Source organism: Antechinus flavipes, chromosome 2 (genome assembly GCF_016432865.1).
Source record: "Antechinus flavipes isolate AdamAnt ecotype Samford, QLD, Australia chromosome 2, AdamAnt_v2, whole genome shotgun sequence".
NCBI classification, from domain to species: Eukaryota; Metazoa; Chordata; class Mammalia; order Dasyuromorphia; family Dasyuridae; genus Antechinus; species Antechinus flavipes.
In genome coordinates this window covers 529,463,640-529,489,725 of record NC_067399.1, presented here as the reverse complement: position 1 = coordinate 529,489,725, position 26,086 = coordinate 529,463,640, and the positions used below count along the sequence as shown (strand labels likewise).

At 33.2% G+C, this 26,086-nt stretch overlaps 1 protein-coding gene across 5 annotated transcripts in view; it reads right to left on the bottom strand.

Moving 5' to 3' along the window:
- Nucleotides 1-26,086, bottom strand: part of TCF12 (transcription factor 12) — a 407,755-nt gene that overhangs the window by 38,059 nt on the left and 343,610 nt on the right. For 3 of the 5 annotated variants that reach the window (XM_051980716.1, XM_051980717.1, XM_051980718.1), the window contains exons 9-12: nucleotides 5,496-5,601; nucleotides 4,227-4,366; nucleotides 3,784-3,928; nucleotides 3,382-3,446 (exon numbers count right to left, since the gene is read on the bottom strand). In XM_051980716.1, the coding sequence (XP_051836676.1) occupies nucleotides 3,382-3,446; nucleotides 3,784-3,928; nucleotides 4,227-4,366; nucleotides 5,496-5,601 (456 nt within the window). Of the gene's footprint in view, nucleotides 1-3,381; nucleotides 3,447-3,783; nucleotides 3,929-4,226; nucleotides 4,367-5,495; nucleotides 5,602-19,373; nucleotides 19,539-26,086 lie in introns of those variants that run through there. The other 2 variants (XM_051980719.1, XM_051980720.1) reach the window with 2 other exon arrangements.

The following is a 26,086-nucleotide window of genomic DNA, read 5'->3' as shown; positions in this document are numbered from 1 at the left end:
CATTTTACTGCAACAAATGAGACTCCTCCTCCTATCAGTCATGGTCCATTCCAATCAGCAGGGTGCCAATAAGCCAGGGTCTAATGAAAAGGGCCTTAGACAAAAAGGACACAATGGAGAGCCCACAGAGCCAAACCTCCGAGCTGTTAGCCCAATTTTTTAAACACTACAGTGCACATTTCAGTTAATCTTTGTTATGCTAATGTTATTGAGTCAAAGGCAACAAAGAAACTTATTTCATGAATTACTTTTAAAAGTCAACTTCCCTGAATTTTCTTTCCTTTTGTTAGGGACTACTGGCCATTTAACCATCAAGATCACAAAAAACACATTTATTCTTGCTCTGAGGTAGAAATCAAAACATAAATTATCACAAAGAGGTCTGATATAATCAACAAAGTTAAACAGTCCTCCTGTTTGATCTCCTCTAAATTAAAGACCAAGTGTTTTGATTTGGTATTAGGCACTGAAATAAACCAGATGTTTCTTCCTCCATATAACCCTCCATGGGCACAATCTTAAAGGGTTATTGTCTGGCAAATGTTCAGGGAAACACATTAGAAATGGCACGAATACCCAGATTTTCTTTTCTTTCTATCTACACTAGTTCATTATCTAAACTAATGCATAATCCACAGGGCTTTGGGAACTTTGTGTAAATACTTTCATGTACAATTCTCTTTCTTGCTACCCTGAGATTAAGACCACAATTATCCTGGCTTAAACCTAAAATAAAAGAACCTTTGCAAATGTATTATCTGGCCTTACATGTTTAATCACACAGTATTCTGCATGTGCTTTAATACCTAAACTGAAGAACAAAGGTTGTACCCGCTGATGTTTCATACATGAAAGGCCTCTCTAAGATATACATCAACAGACAATTTGGGAACCAGAAATGATTTTTAACAAAAGGATGAGGGTTTCTATGTTTAAAATCATATGTTCCTTTTAAACATTTAAAAATGTAAAGAATTTAAAATTTTAAGATGATATCATTATGGACCTACTAGACTCAGTTTCCAAATAAAGTATTCCAATATGGAAAATTTGAAATGTATATTATCAGATTTTCTACTGTAATAATCATTAAGTTTCTTCTCTCCATCCTTCACATGTTTAACTATGTAATCACATTCTCCCTTGACAATCTAATGTTTTATTAATTAATTAATTATTTTTAAAGAACAAATCTATTTGTTCTAAAAGTAAGTCTGTAGTGGGGGTGGGGAAATGTGTTCTTGAGGTGGGGGGATGAGAGGGAGGGCAGCAGATGGATTGAAGCAAGGGATTTGAAGTGTGCAGACTATGGCATGCGGTGATAGAGCAGATGGAATGCATCACCATCAGCTATGACAGAAATGATTTATGGAATGACCTGGCTGCTCCTGCCAAGCAAAAACATAGGATGACAGAGCTAAGTTTCCATGACAACCAAAGCCCACCCACTAACTAGATTAAACATTTCTTCCCTGGCTTCCACTCATAGTAAATTTGGAATTCTTTCCAAATGCCAACCTGGTTTGGCTAGTGCACTACTCATAATAAGGGAAAGTACTCAAGGACCTGGAGGTACCTGAAAATGCACTTGAGGATCACTGAGAATGTCAGAAACTTTTGCTGTCTCACAAGTCAAGATTTCTGCAGAGAACTTAAATGCATTATGAAGTTTTATATTCCCTAGCTGTATTTCCCTACCTCATAGAGATATTTGCCATTCAAGTGAGATAATGTATATGAAAGCAGTTTGCAAAGTACAGATTTCTCTTTTAAGTATGCCATATTACTTAAAGATACATTTTCATTGATATCTTTTGTTTTTAAATCACTTCATTCCTCTTTTCATAGAGGTATTCCTTATAACCATCAAGATAATATTTTAAAAGTCAAAAGGATCTCACAAACTCAATGCTAATTAGTCTTGCTGCATCTGAAATACTTGCTACCAAATTCCATTTGGGTTAACAGACTCCCTAATCACCTCATTTCTTTCAGAAGGAACTTATGAGTTAATAAAATGTATCAGGAACTGCTCTCAAAAATCTCAATTCACTAGTAAGTTGAAATTTAAGAATACAGCTGCTAGAGTTTGGCTCTGTTTTGTTTTCATAATTCTGATTACAGAGACTTTATATATGTGATTTATCTACATAAAATATCAGAGATAGCTTTTTAAAATCAGTTCTATTAAGAAATACTCCACCTGCTATGTGGACCCAAAAGATCCACTTGGGATCAGGATTGTTGGTGTCAGAAAGAAGTCAAGTCTATGAGATTTCTAAGAGCATATTTGCTAGGAAAAGAAGAAAATAAGAATAGGAAGCAGCTTGGGGAAAATCTTCTGAACTTTGAAGCATAAATCTATTACTACAAGAATCAAATTAAGACTCCTTGTGGGTTAGAGATGACTGCCTTGCTTCCATTTGGCAGTGAGAAAAGAAAGGATTTAAAGTTGACTGTCTATGAATCAGACACTAAAACATAATCAGAGCTTTATTATTAATATGTTGATAACAGTATGATATAAAGTAGTTCTTCCAGATAATACTATGGTAATTTTATTATGAATTTCCCAAAACACAGTTTTACTCATTTTAGCATCAATTCTTAAAATGAATTTGGCATCTGCAATGTTGTTCTCTCATTTCTTTTTTTCCTGATTGGATCAACTGCAGCTGTAATGATAAACAGTCTTTCTGTTGTTGGTTTTTTCCTTTCTTTTATATGCAAAATACTTTGCCTTTAAAAAAAATTCCTTATAAATCCATTTTATTCTTTGAATCTGAAGGGAGTAGCTGGGTTGCCCTTCTTGGTTCCATTCAACCTATTTTAAAGGGTCATTGAGCATGTAGTTTAAACCTTTATGAATGAACTGATCTACTAATCTTTGTTATTTGTGTCTTGGATGCAAAATGTCCAAATTCATTCTCCATCTACTTACAGCTGATCCATATATAGAGGAGGCAAATGTTTCAAATGAAGTCAGAACGCTAATTTTCATGAAGGAAAAAAAAAATAGTAACTTCCTTTATCTGATATACAATATATGTATAGACATATATGTATATATGAATGTACACATACATAGAAAAGAGAAAAGAGGAAGGGGAAAGGGAAGAAGAGAGACAGAGAGAATCAGAGTCAGAAACAGAGAGACAGAGAGAGAAAGACTTTTGAATAATTTAAGCTTACATATCAACTATAGATTCAATATGGAGTTGGTGATTAACAAAGAGTTGTATAATTGTAATGTGGAAATTATAATAGGGAAGTCTAGAAATTAAGGACCACATTTTATGTATGATACCTAAAATCCAAAAAAGAGCCCCCCCTCAAGCCCAATGACCTCTAATTACTACTGAATACAGTGTTAATACTCACAGATGCCAAAGCCTTGCCAAGTGCATCGCCCGTCTGTGAGCTTCCAGCAGCATTCCCTCTGGTTCCTGGACATTAAGAGTAGGAAAACGAACCAAGAGTTTACTTTCAGACTATGAAGTAAGTTTACATGCCTCTGACATTTATAAACATGGTAAAATGGCCACGGTTATTTCAGAGGTATGCTTTTTTAGAAATTCTACATCTATCACACTAATATAACAAATATTTCATCTGTAATATATTTAATATGATGATTTTATAGATGCCTTTTCAGACACTATAAGGTTGAAGGATGAAAATTAAAAAAAAAAATTCCTCACTTAAAAAAACCAAAAAGACATAAAAGAACACAGATAATCCAAAAAGTTGATCCTAATGATTTTTGAACCTTAAAATACTCACCTAAAATATTATCTGATCCATTGATGGGAGGAGTATGTGAGGCAGCAACATAAGGTGAACTGCTGGTACTGCCTCGATGGAAGCTAGACATTGGAGGAAGACTTGCATTTATATCTGTTGGTGAAACTGAATGTGGAGGATAACTCTAGAAAAAAAAAAGGGAAAAAAGACAAGATCTCATCAGCTCCACTTCCTGAATAAACATGCACACATGGTTAAACAATGACTGCAATATGTCAAAAAGAGAACATTGCAAGTTAGCAGCTGAGGAACTTCAATTGTGTCAGGGCTGCTTTCTTACAAGCATACATAGAATGCGTTAAGCAGAGAAGTATTTCAAATATGAACATTTTGATAGAATCTAATTTTATAATTATAATTCTAAAAGAAATAAAAGTAGAAACAGAAAGCTAATGTGCCTTAATTGTGGAGTATAATCTTACCAAGCGGTCATGTGTATGTAGACTGCCATAACTACTGGATTGTGACATGTGAGAAGTGGAGGTCCCCAGAATTCCACCATAACCAGGCTGGCTCATCCCATTCGATGAACTCCAAAGGTCAGAAGAATTGTGGGTCCCGTCTAAAAAGAAGAAAAAAAAATTCTTCTTAGAAAAGAAATTGAATTTATTTTACTTTAATAATGATATAAAAATTAATTTTCTCTCTAGATTTCTCCTCTTCTCATGTCAGTAATAAGACTCTTCATTTACTTCTCCTTTCTTCATGTTGCATTGTTATATTTAAAAAGAAGAAATTAGTCTCAAGAGTTGAAATATAATCTGGCAGCTGAGAAAATATCAAGTACTTGAGCTAATTACAAAAACCTTTAGAAACTCCAGATTCATATCAAGAAAAGTGATAAAATGCCAGACTATGGCAGGAGGAGAAAGGTTGAAGCTTGCAAACTTAGTTAAGTGGCACTCATCACAAATATAGAATGGAAAAAATTATTAATCTATAATAGGCAATTTATATCATCTAAAAACATTTTAACAAAGTGAAATAAAAATTTTTTCAGGAAGATTTAAATAACTGATAATTACTATATTATATTCAGGCTCTAACCAAAATGTGTTAATAGTGACTTCACTTACCAATGTAAAAGTCAAACAACTCTGTATATAGTAATTTATTGCTCACGTGTAATGTGTGCTTTCCAGTCTAAAACCACATCAGACCAAGTAAAACCATTTGCTAGACATGAAGTAAAGGAAACGCAATCCTTTTTCTCTCTTACAAAGTCTTACTCTGTTCTCTCTTTTTTGCACCATATTTATATTAGAAATTCTAGGTATAATACTACTCTAAATCCTTCATGTAAATGGTAAAAATTGAACAAGTTGTCAATAAAAGCTGTCCATTCAGGTTTCAGAATGATCAAGAATTCCTTTTCTCATTTTTCTCAATTACTCCAATGTGCTATTCTGAAGTCCTTACAAATCTAAGACTGGCTGACTGCCCATCTGGTCTGCTGGGTAATCCACCTAAATTGCAGTCAGCAATTAACGTCACTGGAAAACCTTTAAATCAAAGGACAGTTTATTTCACTCAGAAACACCTAGATAATTTATATCAAACTTCCTGCATGGTCACATAGCAACCACTCTTTTCTGGAAACTTTATGACCCAAAGTGTCAGTTAATATGCAGAAGATAATCACAGTAGCATTTCTAGGGTTTTTTGTTTGTTTATTTTTAAAAAGTACTTACCTTGCATAAAGAAAGTGCTAGCAAACATACTGGTTGGTGGTTTGGGAGATGGATAACTAGGAGATTCTCGGTTGAAATCATCCGAATTTGGGGATGGTGCATATACCTTAAAATGAAATACCAACAAAATTTAAAAAAAAAAAAAAGAATACATGCTCTCTGGCTAACACTTAGGTAAAGCTGAATCGAGTACTCAAAAAAGAGCCCCAAACCTCACAAAACATATACATAAGTCCAGAAAAATAATGCACAATTCGATCGCTGGCTGAATGTTTGTTTTTAGCAAACTGCCAGAGCAGAACACCATGAGCATCCCCATAACACACTCTACAGTGTGCCAATTAAACCAGGTGGTTGGATAAAGGCATATAATGTTGAATTTGCTTACAAAACACAAATCTCACAGTCTTGTGGCACAAAATACAGAATATAAAACCTTTACTAAATATGGCTCAAAAGATAAACTGGATCCATAAAATCCAAACTCCTGATGTAAACATTAAATACCAAACAATTACAATTTAATTAAACTAGATAAAATGTGAATGACCTATGTAAATACTGAGAATTAAACACATAGGGCATATAGCAATCAGATTCTTTCTTAATTTGATAAGGTTGCCATAAAAAGAATGTACAATCTATATTTTGCTATGGGATTTTAAAGCTCAAAACAAAATAATCTTTCAAGTCTGGTACTGCTTAAAAAACAAAACAAACAAAAACACAACAACTCATTTTGATTTGTCAGTGGAGTACCAATTTCCCTTGGTAAACCTTTATTTCAGATAAGCACAGTATGAACATTTTGAACTGGCAAGTGACCAACATTCTCATCACTTTGGAAACTATTTAGACAGCCAAATAACCTTAATAATCAAACTATCCTTATGGCAGCTGCTGAAATCAAACAGGGAAAACAAATCTTTAAAAAAGAAATTAGATAGGTATGGACTACACATGAAACCAGGAAAAGATAGGATGATGTTACCCATAAAACAAAGAGATGATCTGTATGAAGCAGGGGAAATTATTTCATTGACAAGTATTACTTTAATACCAATACATTAAATTTTATTGCAACATGAAGGACTACATTCATTTCAATGAGAGAATTTTCACAGAATCAGAAATTTAGAGCTGTAAAGGACATTATATATTAATTAGATTGTTTATAAAAACTAACATATCAAAATGCTGTGAGAGTACAACATTAACATAGGACCAAATATGATTTAAAAGAAATAAACCAAATACAAATCTTTTAATGCACAGTATGTGAAAGGGGATACAGAAGTCACCAGCCTCTATTTTAGTATATGAAACCATAAAGGAAATATGAAAATTTCTCTAGTAATTTAAATATAGGTTTTTTTTTCTGAGGCAACTGGAGTTAAGTGACTTGCCAAGGGTCATTAAAGTTAGTAAGCATCATGTGGATAAGGACAAATTTGAACTCAAGTCCTTCTAACTCCAGAGCTGGTGATATATCTACTCTACCACCTAGCTGCCTCAAAATAGAAAGTATAAATTCAAAATCTCCCGAAGTTTAAATCTTTAGGTTTTATGATTTATAGGTCTTTCCCCCAAATTTACCTCTAAATGTATATACCAAAAGTCTTGGTGCAATTTTAAAGCTTTAATAAGCTTTAGAAATTGACTTTTTAAGAAATTATGCAAGAAATAAAAACACATTTTCACTTTTCTGGTGGCTCCCCGAAACTGAAAATGGTCATGTTATTTTTATTACACACACACACATTTGGTTTTTTTTTTTTGGGGGGGGGGTGCTGAGGTAATTGGGGTTAAATGACTTGCCTTGACCAGGGTCACACAATCAGGAAGTATTAGGTATCTGAGACCAGATTTGAACTCAGGTCCTCCTGACTTCAGGGCTGGTGTTCTATCCACTGCACCACCTAGCTGCCCCGGTTAATGTTATTTTTAATGGATATTCATTATGGCAACTTTCAAAATTTTAAGAATTCAGAGTAAAATGTATCTAACAGTTATGGTATCTAGGCAGGCTGAGATTAAGCTTCTTGCTTTAGAAAATCTATGCAAAGCAGATGTTCTAGGAAAGGGAATTTTGGGAAGTCCAGTGGTTGGTTCACTTACTGTGCTTCCTTTCCTAATGGTTGAAAGGATGCTTTCATATTCTAAGGCTTTTTCACAGTGCTGACTATTGCAGAATGGAATAACTTTACTAATGCACATTTAGCATGTAGGTTCAACTTTTGGGGAATTAAGATTCTTCCCATCTTTCCTCCTCTAAATTTTATTATAATTGAAGCCCTCTCCCATTTTTATAATTCCAAGAGGTATAAAATGAATGAAAAATTTAGAAATTAACCAAACTTGTCCAAAAATATATTGATGAAAATGAAAAAAAAAAGATATCCTATATTTTTATCTCACATATTTATTCTTATAATGTTGCAAACATACACCTGTTCGTTTGGAAGTATGATATACCAAATTCTTGAATTTTCTCTGTGGTATACAGTGCGATGAAATGAAATGATTCAAGTTTTTATAATTCTGGAGAAAGTTAATTTTTGTAATTTTAAGTTTCACATGTTGGGGAAAAACAAAGTTTGACTAAGTTCAGTAAATTTATACTTCATTGCCTCATATAGCAACTTTACTCATACTCAATTTATCAGACTCAAAAAATGACATACTCCCCTTATCAAATATTAAAATGTTCAGGCTTACAATAGTACATAAAAAGGCAAAAACTGGGTTTACTAGTTTACAAGTTTTCTATTGGGTCAAATAAAGCAGCATATGTTATCATGTTAATGGTTAATCTATCACTGTCAAAGAGAACAAGGGAAAAAAGCTAAACAGTATTCAGCTGAGATATAGAAATTTGCATAAATTAATATAGAAATCTACATTAAACATTCAGAAATAAATGAGACTCATTATCAATCAAGGGATCACAAGTTCATCGATTTAGAGCAGGAAGGGATCTAAAAAATGAGGGAAGTTAGACTTAGAAAGGTTAAGTCATAGATCTAGGGTCACATAGCCAGTTTCAAAAGTAGGATTTGAATTCAGGTCTTTCCAAATATAAGTCTAGTTTCACATACACTGTGCATGTAAAAGATTGTTTTCATTTTTAATTTTTATACCTCTGACATTTTCTACAGTCTTTTAAACACAAACTGAGAAAATCTTTAGTTTCTACAAGTCTATCATGTCCTAAAAACACGTGTCTGAGGCTTTATCATGATAAAAAATGTCATGAAATATGTGATTCTCAATGTGGTCTCATCAAACAGTGACAAAGAAGAACTAGCTTGGGCACATAACTTTGTAAAGTTTTTTTTTGCTTGTTTTGGTATCTTAACTATAGCTTGCAAAAACATAGCTGCAATGTTAGGAAGCAGCAGCTGTGCCAGTCTAGATTTTTCAGATCAAAGAGTTCTTGCGGCAAAACACAACTGATGTGGTCTCAGGGACTTTATTAACTCCAGATGTGGGGAAACAGTCAGCCAATTCCACAAAAAGAGCAAGTCTCTTTCAGTTACAATCAGTACTGCCCACAAATTAAAACCAGGCCTCTTATGTCACCTGATCACCTGCCCATGGATGCCAGTTTTTCCCCCCTCCTAGTTAATGACCTAATCATAAGTTTAAATCACAAGTCTGATTTTGTATTACTACAAACGGAATTTAAAAGGAAAAAAAAAGTATGCATGTGTTTGCATATATACTTCTGAGACCAGACTAAACTCTACAATTCAAATTCCAAATGGAACTTTAAAAGAAACTTTATTTAGAAATAACAAAGGATTTCATTAAGTTATCTAGTTGGATCCAGTTACTCAAAAAAGAATACTATTCTTATGTATACTTTACAATTTGTTTTTATATACATTATTTCAATTGATCCTCGAAATTATTATGAGGTAAGTATGACTGGCATTATTTATGCTCAATTCAAACTTGACAAAAATTGGGTTCAGAGACTTTAAGTTTACAACAGTGCAACAAACAGAATAGGTATGTACCCCCTAACAGCAAGGCACTGTAAAGATGACATTTTTCCTCAAGGAATTTATAATCTAATGATGGAGAGTCACACATATATACAAATAAGATATGCAAGGGAAACAGATTTAGACAAGAAATGGAGGAAAACTTGAGGAGGGTAAGAACACTTTCAAAGAGAGGCCCAGGGAAGACTTTACAAAAGGATGGACACTTGAATTAGGACTGCAAAAACATAGGGATTTCCCAAACATACACAGAAGTGAGAGAAGGCAGGAAAATAGCTAGTCTAATTTGGCTAGATCCTAATATGAATATAAGGTATAAAGATAAAATGAGGCTGGAGACATAGGATGGAGATAGATTATAGAGAATGCTAATATTATAAATTTCTACCGGGGGGAGAGGGGGAGACAAAAAAAAGGAAAACAAAGCTTGTATATGAAAACATTGATTTTTATTACATACTGCTTGCTATTCATACATACACATACACAAAATTCAACATATTCTTTTCAAAGTTTTTATGCTTGTAAAGAACTTTTTGTTTGCTATCTCAATGGCAATGGGAAGCCATTCAAGATTTATATTCTGCATTAGGATTTATATTTTTGTAAAAGAATGCAAAAATGGATTGGTGAGATGAAAGACTGGTGATAGGGAAGTCAAATGGGAGGCTAATGGAGTACTTCAGGTAGAAGGGGATGAGGAACTTGACTGAAGTTGGAAGGGAAAAGACAGATGAGAAAAATAATGTGGAAATAGAATCAGCAGGTTTTGGAAACTGATAGGATATAGAACAAAAATAGAGGGTTCTGAGGTATAAAGCCTGGGTGATTGGAAGGATGATGGTGCCATCAATAGATATAGAAAGTTGCAACAAATAGCAGGTCTTTGGGGAGAAGAAGATTTTTGAACATTCTAAGCTAAAGTTGTCAATGGTTCTTCTCAGCAGTAATATGGAAGTGTGGGACTAGAGATCAGGGAAGAGACTGAAAGGACTTAGATTTGAAGACATCTACATAAAGGAATTAATTGAAACCATGAAATTGGAAAAAAGAAGAAGAGTATCAAGGACAGAACCTTGAAGTGGACACACACATTTAAGGAGTGACAAAAAAACAAGTTAAGGAAAGGAAGAAAATGGAAAAGGATTTAAGCAGGAGGACAAAGAGAAACACTGTCAGAGAAGCCAAGGCAGGAAAGACGTCTAGAAGAAAGAAATGGTCAGTTGTAAAAAAAAAATGCTTCATAAAGGTTAAAGAGAGCAAAACCTGAGGGAAAAAAGCTAACGAGTTTGATAATTAATGGATAATTGGCAACTAGGAGAGATCAATTTCAATTGAAGATGGGGACAAGAAAAAGTTGCATAAAGTTGAGGAGTGGGTGAGGAGGAAATGTGAATGACTCCTTCTAGAAGCGACAAGCCCAATGACCAAACAGTTAGTAAGTGGTAAGAATGAAAAACCAGATTCCCAAATATTCAATACATATAACTTTAGCACCGTCTAATGAAAGGACACTAGATTTGGACTCAAAAAATCTTGGTTCACATTCTGGCTGTGCTACTTTCTATACTTTTGTGAACTTGGGTACATCTCTTAAATCAATTCAACACACACTTTATTAAGTACCTACTGTGTACAGGCCACTGAAGAAAAAAAGACAAAAATAAAAAGATCCCCTGCCTTCATGAAACTTACATTCAAAGGAGAGTATTACTAAAATAGGTAAATAAGTAAATTAAGGGCATATACAAAGCAATTTCAAAAGAGAGAAGGTATTAATAACTGGGGTTTTGGGGGGGGCAAGGGATGAGGAAAAACCTTGTGTAGAAGTGGTAACTAAACTGGGCTTGGAGTGAATCTAGACATTCCATGAAGTGGAAGAGCATTCCAAATGTGAGAGATCAACAACTCATGCAACTGTGGGTATCAGACAATGCCTGAAATCCCTCTCAATTCTTAATCCAATGATTGTATAATTCAAAGTTCAAGACTTTTTAAGCTACCCATGCTACCCTCGCATGTGTTAGATACTTAGTCAATTGATTAAGTCAGTCATTTATTAAGTGTCTACTATTTGCTAAGCCTTGTGCTAAGTAAGCACCAAGATACAAAGAAGGGTACAAGACAGTTGAGTCCTTGAGGAGCTCACCATCTAATGATTATTTTACCTGTTTCCAGACTACAATCACCATTTCAAAATGACTTGTTCAAAATAACCAGAATTTCGACTATGGCTTTAAAAAAAGACTTATTTTATTTCTAAAGAATAAAAATGATTTTGGGAAAAGCGTTGGTGGGGGTGTAACTATCTGATGAACTGAATGACAGGGTCAACTTCAGCTTGAGAGAAGACAAGGTTGGAAATCTGACAAATCCCTCTCTTGGGTCTGGCCAAAGAGAACATACCCACAAAATATCCTAACTGGGGTTTTTCCCAGGCTGCAAGCTGTTATTGCTCCAGGAAGGATACAGTAATTCCAGGCTGGATATTCACAGTTATTCTCTGCAATGATTACACAATTATCCATGGAATGAGTCAGTTCATGCAGCCAATTTGAACCATTCTGGCAAAAACCAATATTTTTTCTCCCTGAAGTTTTCAGCTTGACTATATGAACAGCCACCTCAGATTTAATAGATAGGTGAACCATTTTTCTTTGTTTTGGTGAAACTGTCATATTCTATTCCTGGTTAGAAAGCATTTGGCCTTTACTTATGATAATCCTTTTATAATTGCTACGGAAAAAAAGACCTCGAGGCCCTTGCTTAAAAGGACAAACATTTTTTGTTAGTTACCTAGATGGGTAGCTCAGGCTATATATGGCAAGATACCGACATCTTAATTTCCAAAAGCACTCACACACAAATCTACTAGCTGTGAATGATTTCTCCAATAAATGGGAAAAAAACAGAGAATTTTTCCTCAATAACCACACATATATGATCATAGACTTTGAATTAGAAAAGGCCTCAAGGTTTAGCCTTCCATTTTACAGATAAAAAAACCAAGACCCCAAAAAGATGAACTCTTTTGCTCCCAGAAGGAGAAGAGAAGGGTGTGTTTGTTAGGTTATTCAAAACTCCTGTAATTTATCTGAAGTTTGTGTCCACTTCCTGTACTCTAAAACTTTTAGGCTACGGATTTTATTTCAGGAAAACAATGGGATTTCCATAAGCTTTCATGACTCCCCAAAGCAGGAATCAACATCAGACCAGACAACAACACTTTCTGGATAGCTTCACCTGTCTAGAAAAGAGGATGGCTTCCAACTGGCTCTCCAAAGATAATTTATCTTTTTTTTTTCCTGAACATATTGGTTTTATTACACAACTAGTTTCTGAGGCTTTAAAAATATTTTCCTTTGCAGAGAGCCTCACATTTGGAACTGAACCAGATCCTCAAAAAGAATGGCCAGAAACAGCAGGCCTTATCAACCTTCAAGATCATTAAATATTGTAATGTATGCAGATTCATTACTATAAAGTGACCATTCCAAATTATCTAACACCAACCTTGTCTTCCAACAACTGGAAACTCTAGGTGAACTTTGGAAATTTGTGATGGACACAATATCAATATCAAGCCAATATTATTTCAAAAGTAAACTACACTCATTATGTGCAGGAAAGCCTGAGTTTTATCATCATATCTGCAGTTTTATATTTTACTCTGAATCATAAAACATTTTTTAACTAATAAAGTAGATCTAACAAAAAAAGAAAACAAAACAAAAAATAACCCAAACAAACCAAATTTAAGCCACTAAAAACACAATCAAGTCCTATATAATAAATTAGAAATAAGCCTTAGCTTCCTTGAATTCAAAACATAAGCATAAATAATGTACAATTATGGGCCAAACTTCAAGAATTTAGAAAAACTAGGCGCTTTTCTCCACAGTTCATTTTTAAGCATATCTGAAAATTACTATTCAAGAACAAAAATTTTAACTAGCTACTTGATTAAGTCAATATTTTAAAAAATTTTATTGGTCTATGGAAATTATATAGGAAATGACAATATATAATATAGTCATTTGCATACATACACACACGTAAAAAAACATTGTTATTGCTGATTGAAAACTGATCATTTGTATATAGGAATGTAACATGCAATAAATAAGAAAAATTCTGGTTTAGTGATTTTTATCCATATAAAAAAGAAGATAAACAGTAAAAAGCCTAAATAAATATGATATTAATATCAATCACCTAGCAAAGTATTATCAAATAATTTTGGGGGGCTGCAATTGAAAAATTAATATTGCTTCTATAAATGATTGGATTGAAATTTTAAGTAACTTGGCAAAATTCTTCATTTCAAAAAATTGGTAAATCCATTTTTTTCTGTCCCTCTTTTTATGCCTCATCCTTGCCCCCCAGCACAAACAAAATATTTTCAACATATAAAAAAAGAAATTTAATCCTAGAAAGAACTGTATAATTTTAACATAATGGGAGAAACAAAAGTTTAGAGTAATTTAAAATTTAAGTGAGCATAAAAAAATGACACAATTTAAATTGATCATAAAAGGTCACAAATTATTACTAAAGTCTTTCCAATAAATGTTAGTTTTCTTTTTCTAAACCCAATGGGGTAAAGATTCATTTAAGTACTTAAAAATATAGCATCATCAACCTAAAAAATCTAAGGGATCATCACATAAATCCTTCTTAGTATATGGACATTATAAGCCATCATTTTAATATGCTAAACACTTTTTATACTATATCACAGGAAAAAACTTCATAGTATGTCCATATAAATTAATGTTAATGTCTATATTTTGAAAGTTTTCTTTTAAAAATAATTTTCTATATAAAAGAATCAACATTCTTCCCCGAGATTTTTAAACATACCACATTTAGCACAAATCACACCAAATTTCATTCTTATAGTAATAGAAAAAGAATCTGATTTTAATAGGAAGATAAACAAATCTGTAATTTTTCTGCCATGGCTATATCTCAAACCTTATCTAAGTGATTATTGTAATTATCTTACGGTAAAAAAAAATGTCCTTTTAGTCTAAGGCAAGCAGATTTTTACTATTAAGTTTAATTTCATGTTCATGGCCATAGCTCAACTGCTATAGAATCTAATTTCTTTTATTTCAGTAGTAATCTCAATTTCCAGTCTGAGATTTATAGCCTATGGAATTTCTAGGGAACTAGCTTTCAAATACATGTTTACTGAAGTAATATACTGCACAAATCAGTGAGTGTCACTCCTTAGCCACCTACATTTTTAAGAAATATAGATCCACCAATATAGCACCTGATCCCCTCCTTCATTGTTTTCATGGGCCCATGGAAACGAACATAACCTTCACTCTGAAACATTAATAAAGTACACTGTTGACAACATACCCTCTAAGCAGAAACTGTATGTAGTTTAACATACTGGCAGTTGAACCCAGTTGAGCCAAGAAAAGAAAATTCTGAGGTTTATTCAATGAAGTCAGTTATACTTTTGGGAAAAGGAAGGGATAAAGAGAGACAGGAAAGAAATTGGGACCAAAAAAAAAAAAAAATTAGCCAACTAATGTAAAATTTTTAGTCATCCAATATCTTCAGCAGCTTTTCCTTAGAGTTTGTGGAAAGAAAAGGTCAGGCCAAGATTGTCCTAACTTAGAAATGTTAGTTTTGACCTTATTGGGGATAGTATATGGTTATGGACAAATTTAATTCATTAATTTACTTCTCTCAGGATTAAGTAGTTTAACATAAAAGCTGAAGCAAAATTCTACAGGGAAATAAAAAGAACTTTATAAAATCATTTCTTCAAATAGTAACTAATATTGGTTTAGAAAATGATAAGGAAACTGTACAAAAGAAAAATGGATACTGGATATTTTTAGGATGAGTTTTTAACCTACTTGCTCAATGTAGTTCTTGGGATAAACAAATTATATGAGGCAGTATGTGCCAAATTTTTCCTCACCTGAACCAGTTTTCAGAATGATATTAACTTCTATAAATGGACAGACTTATCACTGAGTTATCTACATGGCTATATAACTACATGTGGCCATAGAGTTTTCGTCTCTTCAAATACTTCCTTTCTAAAGAAAATAGGTTAAGGATATCTTTGAATTGATCATACTTCAATTTCTACCTCATGAAGTGGAAGTTCTAGCTTATATTATATATAAAAATATATGCTTTTATACAAAATACCTGGACCTTTCCCTCATCTTTTCTTGGAAATAGTGCACAATCAAATTTAAATCTTTTCTAGGGAATTATAGTTATTCATTTACAAAAATGAGCCTTGCCTAGATTAGGAAGACCCTTCCATCCAACATGGCGTACCACTTTTCCCAAGAGCATGGATCTTCCTTGAAACAAAACCAATATTGCTGAAGATCACATTTAAAAATGGATAATTCTTTGTATGATATTTAACTTAAAAATTGAACTGTACCAAAAGGTAGACAAACTCCTAGTTTTATAACAAAAGCATGAAATAACTTTTCCTTTAAAGCTGAATATGAACTTTGAATTCCGCTTTAGAGTAAAGCCAAAATTTAAAACATAAACTTTTAATTAAAAAAAAAACACAGTGGGTACTTGAATTCCAGGGAGAGCTATTAGTTGTTTGACATAATATTTCTATGAATTTAGTAAAATTATTTTAAATCTTTTTTAAAATGTAAGAAATACATTTTAGAACCTTCCCTCTTTTTGTACAGGCTGCCTCTCCATGCGGGTGAAGTTAATTCCTTACTTCTAGAAAATAAACCTTTGCAAAAACTTCCAAGTAAACAAATCCATATAAACACTGGCACTTTGTAAAAGTCCTGGGAAAGGAGAAGAAGTAGATGGAATCATAATTTGTCTTCTTGTTCCTTGGAAGATTATTACAATTGGATCATAGCTAACCTTTTCTGTGTTTTTCCCTCACAAGATTAACATAACCACCTGATGCAATTCAAAAGGTATTGTGTCTCTAATCAATATTCACTTTGTGCCTCAAACACTTCATTAATTTCTTTAGTTCAAGGTTTGGGAAATTAAGGCCTCATTCAATAGATCACAATTCTGAATCTTGTAGTAAAAGAAATTCAGGGTTCTCCTTCTCAACAATTCCCCTCCCCACTTTCTTCACTGATGTTTATTCAAATAAATTTTCTTGACATTAACAAGAGAAAAATGAACACATATGTAGTTAGTTCTTTGAAAACTAGACTCCTTTCAAAATATCCTTCATTAGTGATGGCAGTTGCTTGTCCTTTTAAATCTAAAGAAATGTGTATTTTAGGTACATAAATATTTCAGCTTCTATATTTATCAAATACACATATTAGTTCATGGCTTGAAGAAATTATACAAAAGACCACTTTATATTGCACATTATAAAGTAGAACACTGATTTCTTCAAACATCAGGATGAATCAGGTTAATATTTTAACTTTTCTTTTTCTTTTATGTAGACATATTCTTGAATCTGTTACCTGTGGAGAATTATATTATCTACCACACAATCTTATCTAATAAGCCTTTGGAAGAAGATCTTTTTGGATCAATCTTTATTTGCCTATGATCTATTCAATACTTTAAAAAAGCCTAAAAACAAATGTAAGTGTATGGGTCTGGTGTATTTTCTATAGTTACACTTTAAAAGCAATGCAGTTTGAGAACATGGGTGCTCCTTCCCCTTCTCTCTCTCAGATATGTATGCTTTTTAACAAGGAGTAAGAAATAAAATTTAAATGTGTTAAAATATACCCCTGTATGATAATGACCTTAAGTATAAAATGAAATAAAATAAGTGAGATATTTTAATTTTGGTATATAGATTGGATTGGATGGTTATATGCAGCTCCATCCACTGAAGAGAGAATTTAATAGATTCAAATTAATAGGAAAATTATGGTTTTTAACATAAAAACTACAATGGACAAATTTGCTTTCTTTCTATGTATGAAATGTATATGAAACTAAAATAACTTGATTAACTATGACTCACTTTCCTTAATCTTCTTTCATTTTTTGGAGGGGGAAGGGATGGTAAGACAAGTTAGCAAGTAACAAACAATGCCAGGACAGAAGTTCATTTTAAAAAACAAAAATGAAAATAAGGTCTTAAGATTTAGATGACTAGCATAATTTATCATTTATTTATTCATTCTTCAAGAACATAAAAGTCACCTCTGACCTGTAACAGGCACATGCTATCAATTTTCAGACCATACTCTTCTATGATACCAGCCATGCCATCTACTCTAAGCCTGGAAATACTTAATAAGATCAAAGCTTTTTTTTCCCCGGCTGTAGAACAAAGAGAAATGTTGTAATAGGGAGAGCTGTGCTCCAGAAAGAATAAAATAAAAACTCAATGCAAGTCATATTCTCATCGCTTTAGGGGTATTATATAGTTAATTTTACGTAAGTCTAATATTTTTTATATATTCACATAAAATCTTCAAACAGAATGTTTTCACTTAGGATCAGACATAAAAGAGAAATGATTTCACATTTGAAAGACAGCTGGCAAGGAAATGAAATAGAGATCAAGTCATTTCACTTATATTACCCTCCCCCCACTCCCCTTTCTCACCCTGACGTGGCTAATCGGGGCAGCTTGAATATACACACTTTTTAAAGAGTCTGAGGATATTCAGATTGATTACTATCTATCAATAAAGCTCAGCAAAAAGTTTGCAAACAAATGCAGAATGAATTCAAGAAGCCGTAACACAAATGCCAATAAAAGACATCAGTACTTTGACTAAGTACTCTTTACTCCCTTTTTCTCCCAGCTAGCTATATGCTACTTGAGAAACCTTTAGGGATAAGAAAAGTGGCAAACCTATCTCATCATAACTAACTTATGTTTTAAAGTCCCACTCCCCACACAACCTGAACAGCTATTCAGAATATTACAATTTACAATTTCTTGATAATTTCAAGATAACAGCTGAATACAAAAAGCACTTTAGCAAAACATATTTTAATGATGAGTAATGAGAAAAATATTAAACATTTAGCATTCTGTTCGACTCCTTTTATTCCTCACTATAGTAATTTCTATAATATATCATTTTCCTTTTTAAAACTTCTGAATTACCAAACATTTACAGTGCTTTCTTAGAATCAACAAAACTTTCCATGGTTTTGTTATCGTTGCAAATGTTATGCAACATTAAGAGCATTGATGGAAAAAATTCTTGCTTAGCAATATCAAAAAAGAAAAAAATGGATTTAAATAATTCAATCTAGAGGTGTCTCTAAGAAATACGACCCCCCACCCCTCCCAAATTGTGATTTACTTTATGAATCTGTGCAGGGTCAAAATGCTGATTTGATTGGAAGCAGATGGTATCACAGTAAAGTCAGGCTCTGAACCTCAAACTCCAAACAGGAAATACGACCCTCACCGGCTGACTGCTTCCCTAATCATTCCCAGAGATTCATACTTGTTATTTTTATAAAAATCCAAAATGACTTTCATCTTTTTTATTCCACTGCAAAAAGCAACCAACAATCCTAAACATATAATAATAAAAAATCCAAAACAAGATAAATGTACTTTGAAACTTATAGATAACAAAGAGAATAGGCTAAAAAAAAGCATTCTTAAAATGTTATATAACACACGAATTCAAGTTTATGATCTATGTGATTTTAAAAATTAAATCAAATCCACAAATATTTATTAAGCTACTCTGAGCAAGTTACCCTTTTCAGAACAAAGCTACCAAAATATAAATACTACAAGCAATCTAAGTATACTATTGCAAATATCGATTTTTAAAGAAAACACAAAAATAAGCACACAGATTTTGGAAAGTGACTTAATCTACTGTATTTTTGAAGTCAGCCCGTTGTAAACTCTATGGACAAAGAAAATGACGCTCACCGTTTTCCCATTGTAGTAATACATCAAAGAATTGCTGCCCATTCCAGGCACAGGATATGCACAATACATGTTGATTCTAAAAATGTTACTGTCTGCAGTTAAAATACCCTGCTTCTCTCCAAGACATACATCCACTCGGTCAAACAGAGTAAGTCTTCAGTACTATGCATCCACACATGGATCTACTCAAAAGGAACTTATGCAAAGCAGGACTGAACCAACTCACAAAGCACAGGGGGAGGGTTATACTGTAACCCCTTTCAAATTCTATCAAATCCCTGCTTTGGTAGAGGATGCCAAAAAGTCAAACCTTTATGCCTGAGAAAAATACCAGTTACTTACTTAATCTAACTACAGAAAATAGATAAAGGAGTATAGCAATTAATACCCTAAGGAATTATTAACTTTGTCCAAACAAACAGACAACAAAGGAAAACAAATGGATAGCTCCTCAGCTAGTTAATCTGCTTTTTGTTTTAATTAAATTAGAGCACTTGTGGCAGTGGAAACGTAGCTTGATGCACCTCCAGCGACATCACCATCTGGCATGGTCTAAAGTTGCTTCCAACTTTGATAAACACATGATCAAGCAATCAGGAATTGGAAACACTGAATCATGTATAACAAGAAGGACCTAGACAGTTAAGCCTTCTACATAATCACTTCCTGGATGAAGTTCTATCCTGTTCTGCTTAAGTATACTTAACATGCCACGAACTGGTTTTGAGCTGTAAAAATCATGATGGAAGAATTTAATAAGAATTGTTCATGAAAACTCTTAGTATCCCATTTGAATAAATGTATCTTTATTAATAAATTATACCAGTGTTTGAGAAGGAAATGTAATAAATAAATATTTCTTTAAAATTAAAAGTATCAGAATTTGTTGAAAACACAGTGAGAAGGCATCATGGATTTTGATCCATTTTATAACATTATTAGTCAAAAATAATGAACAAAGTTATATTTTTCCAAAAAACAGTATAAGAATCCTTACATTTGATGGATGTATCCAAAGTACAAATTTATTTACATGCTATAATGGAGTTGAAAAAAAGACATCTTTTCCATAGCTTATTGTCTTTCCCTAGGAATGTTTATATATTTATGTACATCTGCCGAACTGCCTGTCTCTCTCTCCAAAAAAAGCTAAACTTTCCTGGAAAGGAAGAGGGAAAGAAAAAAAATCAGCATGGAGACAATCTTACTGTAACAAATTCAATACTTTTCATAATTAGGTATAGCCAAATATATGTTTTAGGACTATATCTATGTCTGGAGTACATATAAAATTACCTATTTAAAAGTATCAATTTGTCCTTGATAGTCCAACATGGAGTTTGCAAACTAATTGTTTCCTAGGCAGCTAGATGATACAGTGAATGGAAAGTCACACCTAGAATCAGGAAGATCTGAGTTCAAATTCTTCCTCAAACACTTAAGTAACTTTGTCTGGGGAATTTATTTAACTGTCATTTGCCTCAGTTTCCTCAACTATAAAAAGAGAATAAAAATAGCACCTGTCTTGCAAGATTGTTGTGGGAAACATTGGGGATAATATCTGAAAAGCACTGTATGTAGTGCCCAGCACACATTGGGCATTATATAAATGTTTATTTTCTCTCCTTTTCCCTTTGCTCATCTGTAAAATGAAGATAGCACTTTACTTCCCAGGGCTGCAAAGATCAAATGATATAAAATTTGTAAAGTACTTTGCAAACCTTAAGCAATAGGTACTAGCTGTTGTTATTATTATTCCAGCATACTTTATGAAGATTTATGACTAAGACAAAGAAGAGTTCATCTTAATAATGGAAAGAAAACCAGATGCAAGAAAGCTGTTATACTCATAAACTACAAAAAAATGGTAATATCTTTTTCAAAGCATCTTTGTTGATTTTCAAACTCTCTATGCACAAGATACTTTCACAAACTCCTTAAACAAAGCACTCTGTAAAGAACAGCAAATACTGTGATCAGAAATGCTAATCAAATTATTGCATTAAAATCTAATCATACAAGTAAGACCAACTAGCCAAGCAGAGTTTTAAAAGCTGATGTTATCTGAACAACAACCTCTCCACTCCCCACCCCCCATATAAAAGGCAAAGTAGCAGCTGCAAAAGAACATCACTGTACATCAGACTATTAAAATGCCAGTCGGCAGAGTGGTTTGCAACTTCCTCCCTCCTGAGAAATCACAAAGACCCATTTCAATCCTTGAAGGGGTAGTGTAAGAAGCTATGATTTACAACCAATAATATCATGCCTAAAACTAGCTAAATAAATTTAGTCTTTTATTAAATATCCTTTCAGCATTGAAAGAATATTTCTTTTGCCATTAGTAAGCTATATTGAAAAAATGAAATTCTTATAATCATTCCAAATTGAAAAAGTTTTTCTTTCTGGAGAAAAGTGAGTTCAGATGGAGAGGTGTAAAAGGTGTATGTGTGTATGTGGGGGGGGGGGAAAAGGGGGCGCGGTGAAGAAGCCACAAAATACAGGTAGTTTTAATGACACTCTCTTTTCTCAGAAATAATTAAAGCATATAGGGACTACACACACACACACACACACACACACACACACACACACACACACACACACACACACAACCTGGGAGAGGGGGAGGTGGAGAAAAAGAAGAGGGAGGAGGGATGGGGGAGAAAGGGGGAAGAAAGGCAGAGACAGACAAGACAGAGAGAGGGAAAAGGAGAGGGAAAGGAAGAGGGAGAGAGAGAGGGAGGGGTGAGGAAGGGAGGGAGGGAGAGGGGAAGAAGGAGAGGGAGAGGGAGAGAAGTTAAAAACTGAAATGGGTTAACTTATTTTTCTTTCCTAAACTCAGAATATGGAAATCCTATAAGGATAGCAATAGCACACATATTTTCAAAAGTGACTTTTCCAATAACACAACTAGAAGTGTTTGTTTATTAAAGCACAATTATAAGTTTAGTATTTGATTATGAATTTTTTTTTTTGCTGTAAAACAATTACAGGCTGATATAGGACCATAAACTTTCAGAGAGAAGCTTGAGAATTATCTACTTAAAAGGATTACCTAAATGTGGCTACTTTTTAAAACACTTCTTTTTTGTTCTGTGTCAGTTTAAAAATTGCAGCTATAAAAGAGAAATACATTGTCTTTCTGTTATATCTAAGTGAACTTTGCTAGGGAAGGCACATTGTTAGAAAAGTTGAATAAAGAGCAAATATATTACTCTAACAGTGAAAAAATAAGTATATATATTCTGAAATTCTTTTGGAAAGAAGATAACCTACTAGATTCATTATTGACTAAAATTAAACATGAATTTTTAAAAGATGAGGACTGTCTCTCAGGACCCCAACAATAATAAATACATCCTCAGTAAAGAGGGCATCTTCAGGAGACATAGGGGTATACTATTCTCATAACGTATTATGATCTAGGGTGAATGGTTTTTCACTTGCCACTCCAGACTGTCATCTGACCTTTTGAAATCTGTCTTTACTCAAGACAGTTAATACTGGCTGAGGCAGTCAGTTATTTGCTTTATCACAATTACAAATTAAGTTGTACAATTCTAAAGTGAAAGCCTTTTGGTTCTTTCTCATGTGTTGTTATTTTTTTTTGGGGGGGGGGATGCTAATTTAATCCTAACAACAGCTGCACTACAATTTCTCCTTCCTTCAGGGGATCATATTACGGGAAAATAGATCATCTATACAGACCAAGTGTTCTTCCAGTCAATGCAGTTGTTTAATTCCAACCCCTGGCCCTGACCTGCTCCTGTTGTGTTTTTTCCCCCTTTTCCTTTCTGACATGCCAAGGGTTAATCCAGTGACTCAGTCTGACAAAACAAGTCAGCTGGAGACAGAGCCAATTTTTTAAACTTGATTTCAGACAGACGTGCCGTCAGCACAGGAGCATTGAACTGACATGCACTTTGTACTCTGAATTGTTTCCACTCACGATCCTTCACCGTCAAAAACAATCACCTATGTGTTTCTCTAAGTATATTAACAGATTATGAGATCTGATGCAAGTGAAACACTGACCCAATAACATGTTGCTCAAGCACATCAGCACCTCAAAATTCTTTATATTTAGTTGCAAATCAGAACAACCTCATGGGAGGAAATGGCTACCATTTTATATGTTAGAAAGATGGAAAAATTAAAATATCAGGGTAAAATGAAATCACCTGATTTTGAGATTTGTCCTGTAAATGTAAATACTGAGGCAGGGGGAGGGAGAGGAGAGAAAGAAGAGGCAGGACTGGTGGAGTGCTTTAAAAAAAAAAAAAAAAACCTTCCCTTCTTTCACCCCAACCCAAAGATAGGGGATTGGAGGGAGAATTTATTCCTTACAGTGAAATCCCTGTGAAGAAATCTCCTTTACTCGAAACAAACTGACACCTGCTCTTCAAACAATATTAAAGAGTTGCCTAAGATACTGAAAAGTTAGTAACATACTATTGGGAACAGACAATAAGTGCCAGAGACAGCACCTGAAGGTAGTTTCCCCATCATTACTACTCTTGGCTGAATCCATTTTCATTGATTTGGGAAAAAAAATTTTTTTTTAAATTAAGACTTCAATCATAAGACCAAACATTTCCACACACACAGAACAGTAAGTTTATATGAAACCATCACTTTCTGTTAATGTAATACTTGTTTTTAAGAAGTTTATGAAATACAACAAGATAGAAACTAAACTTCCCTGCTTGTTTATGTCCCTTTCTCAACTTTTTTTTTTGTTTTCTTGTAATTCTTTTTTTTAAAAAACTCTTATTGGTGATTATTTTTGCATCTCTATGGCGACCCACTCAACCATCCTTATCACTAACAGAAATCTGTCCTTTTAATAAATACAAAGATAATAATTTTATAATAAACACAAATTTATTGTATTTAGAGATCCACAGATATCTAGAGAGAGATCTAGGTCTGGAAATGTACATTTCATGCCATATCTTTCCTACATTCCCTATTGGTTAAGGGGAAGGAGCCACACTTCATTTTTTAAGTCTTCCAAAGTCACGACTGGTCTGACCACTGTCATCCATTTTCAAATGACACAGTGTGTGCTATTTGTTGCCACATAATTAAAAAAACATATTTGGCCTTTTATTTTAATTTTATTTTTGAAGGTAACCATGGCTAAATGACTTGCCCTGGGTCACACAATTAGTAAGGGTCTCAGTCTGAATTTGAACTTGGGACTTCCTGATTCCAAGGCTGGTGCTCTCTTCACTGCTCTACTTAGCTGCCCCAGTCTATTACTTTATGAAGAATCTCCATGTTCCATGGAAATTCATATGACAAGTATATCATGAATGGAGAGTTAGTTTTCTTTTCTAATTTTATAAGGATTAAAGTGAATGCTGGAAGATGACTGCTTGGTTTTCCCCATATTCAATATATCTAGTTACCTTTTAATCTTCATTTTTCCTTCTTTTCCCTTATAGCTAACTCAATATCAGGCACATAAAGTTCATGTAAAGGCACAGAAATTACATTTACTGACTAAAAAAAATTCTTCTATCATTGTCTTTATATTAAATAAGACAAAGAGGCAATATGGCATAAGGCAATGGTGTTGAATTCAATTAGAAACAGATCCCTAGGAGTTGCATATTGTCTTTGAAAGCTACAAATTAACATTATCTACATTGTATTTTATTTTTAAAAATTTTGTTAAATAGTTCTCAATTCAATCTTTTTAAGGCAATACTTTGACAAGCAATTTTGATGCTTCTGGGAAGAGTACAGAGGATTGACCTTGGAATGAGAAAGACACTGTATACAAATCCTGCTTCTGACACAGTAGCTGTCCAACTGACAAATCTCCATTGTTGCAAAAGAATGGCCTATCTGCTTGAATGGATAGAGTTGGACTTGCAGTAAAATTTGAGTTCAGATCCTGCCTTAGACACTTAGCTACTGTCACTCTGGGCAAATTAGCTTCAATTTCCTCATCTGCAAAATGCACAACTCTAGATTTTACTAATAATTAGTTCATAATTTTTTAAAAATCAAAGTTAAAGTAATTTGAATTTAAAAATTAAAAATATGATATAAGCCATATACTACATGGGGGGATAGTTAGCATTCAATATTGTTAAACTATTTTATTATCTGGAAACAAACAATAAATAGTAGAGCTTTTTGATGTTTAAGAAGTTATGAATTTGTTACCTAACAGATCATATTGGAAGGACTCTCTTATTTACATGAGAAGTCCTGTAGGCCATTCTTAATATTTCTAATGAAAGTAATTCCAACTTGATTTTTGAATTTAGTTAATTACTTAAAAGTCAACGTTCATATACATACATCAGAAAAATACTTAGTGAAGTGTCACCATTTCATTATAATTTTCTAGTTTTCAATACAGAATAAAATTCAATGAATAATTGCTAATTGTTTTCTTCAGAGAAAAAGAAGCAAAAGTGGAAAGATAATCACCATCTTAGGAAGAATACTTACAAAGCATACAGATCTTATCTGAACTTTAAGAAAAAAAAACACTTCTCTAGCTGAAGGTAAAAATGATAGGTTTTTAGTCTGTTCAAAAATTAATTTGTTCAAAAAGCATTTATTAAGCAATTATTATGTACCAGAAACTGAGAATGCAAAGAGAGTTAAAACAGTATCCTCAGGATAATTTACTGGCTACATACGATATTATGAATACAAATTTAGAAATGAATGTTAATTCTTATCAC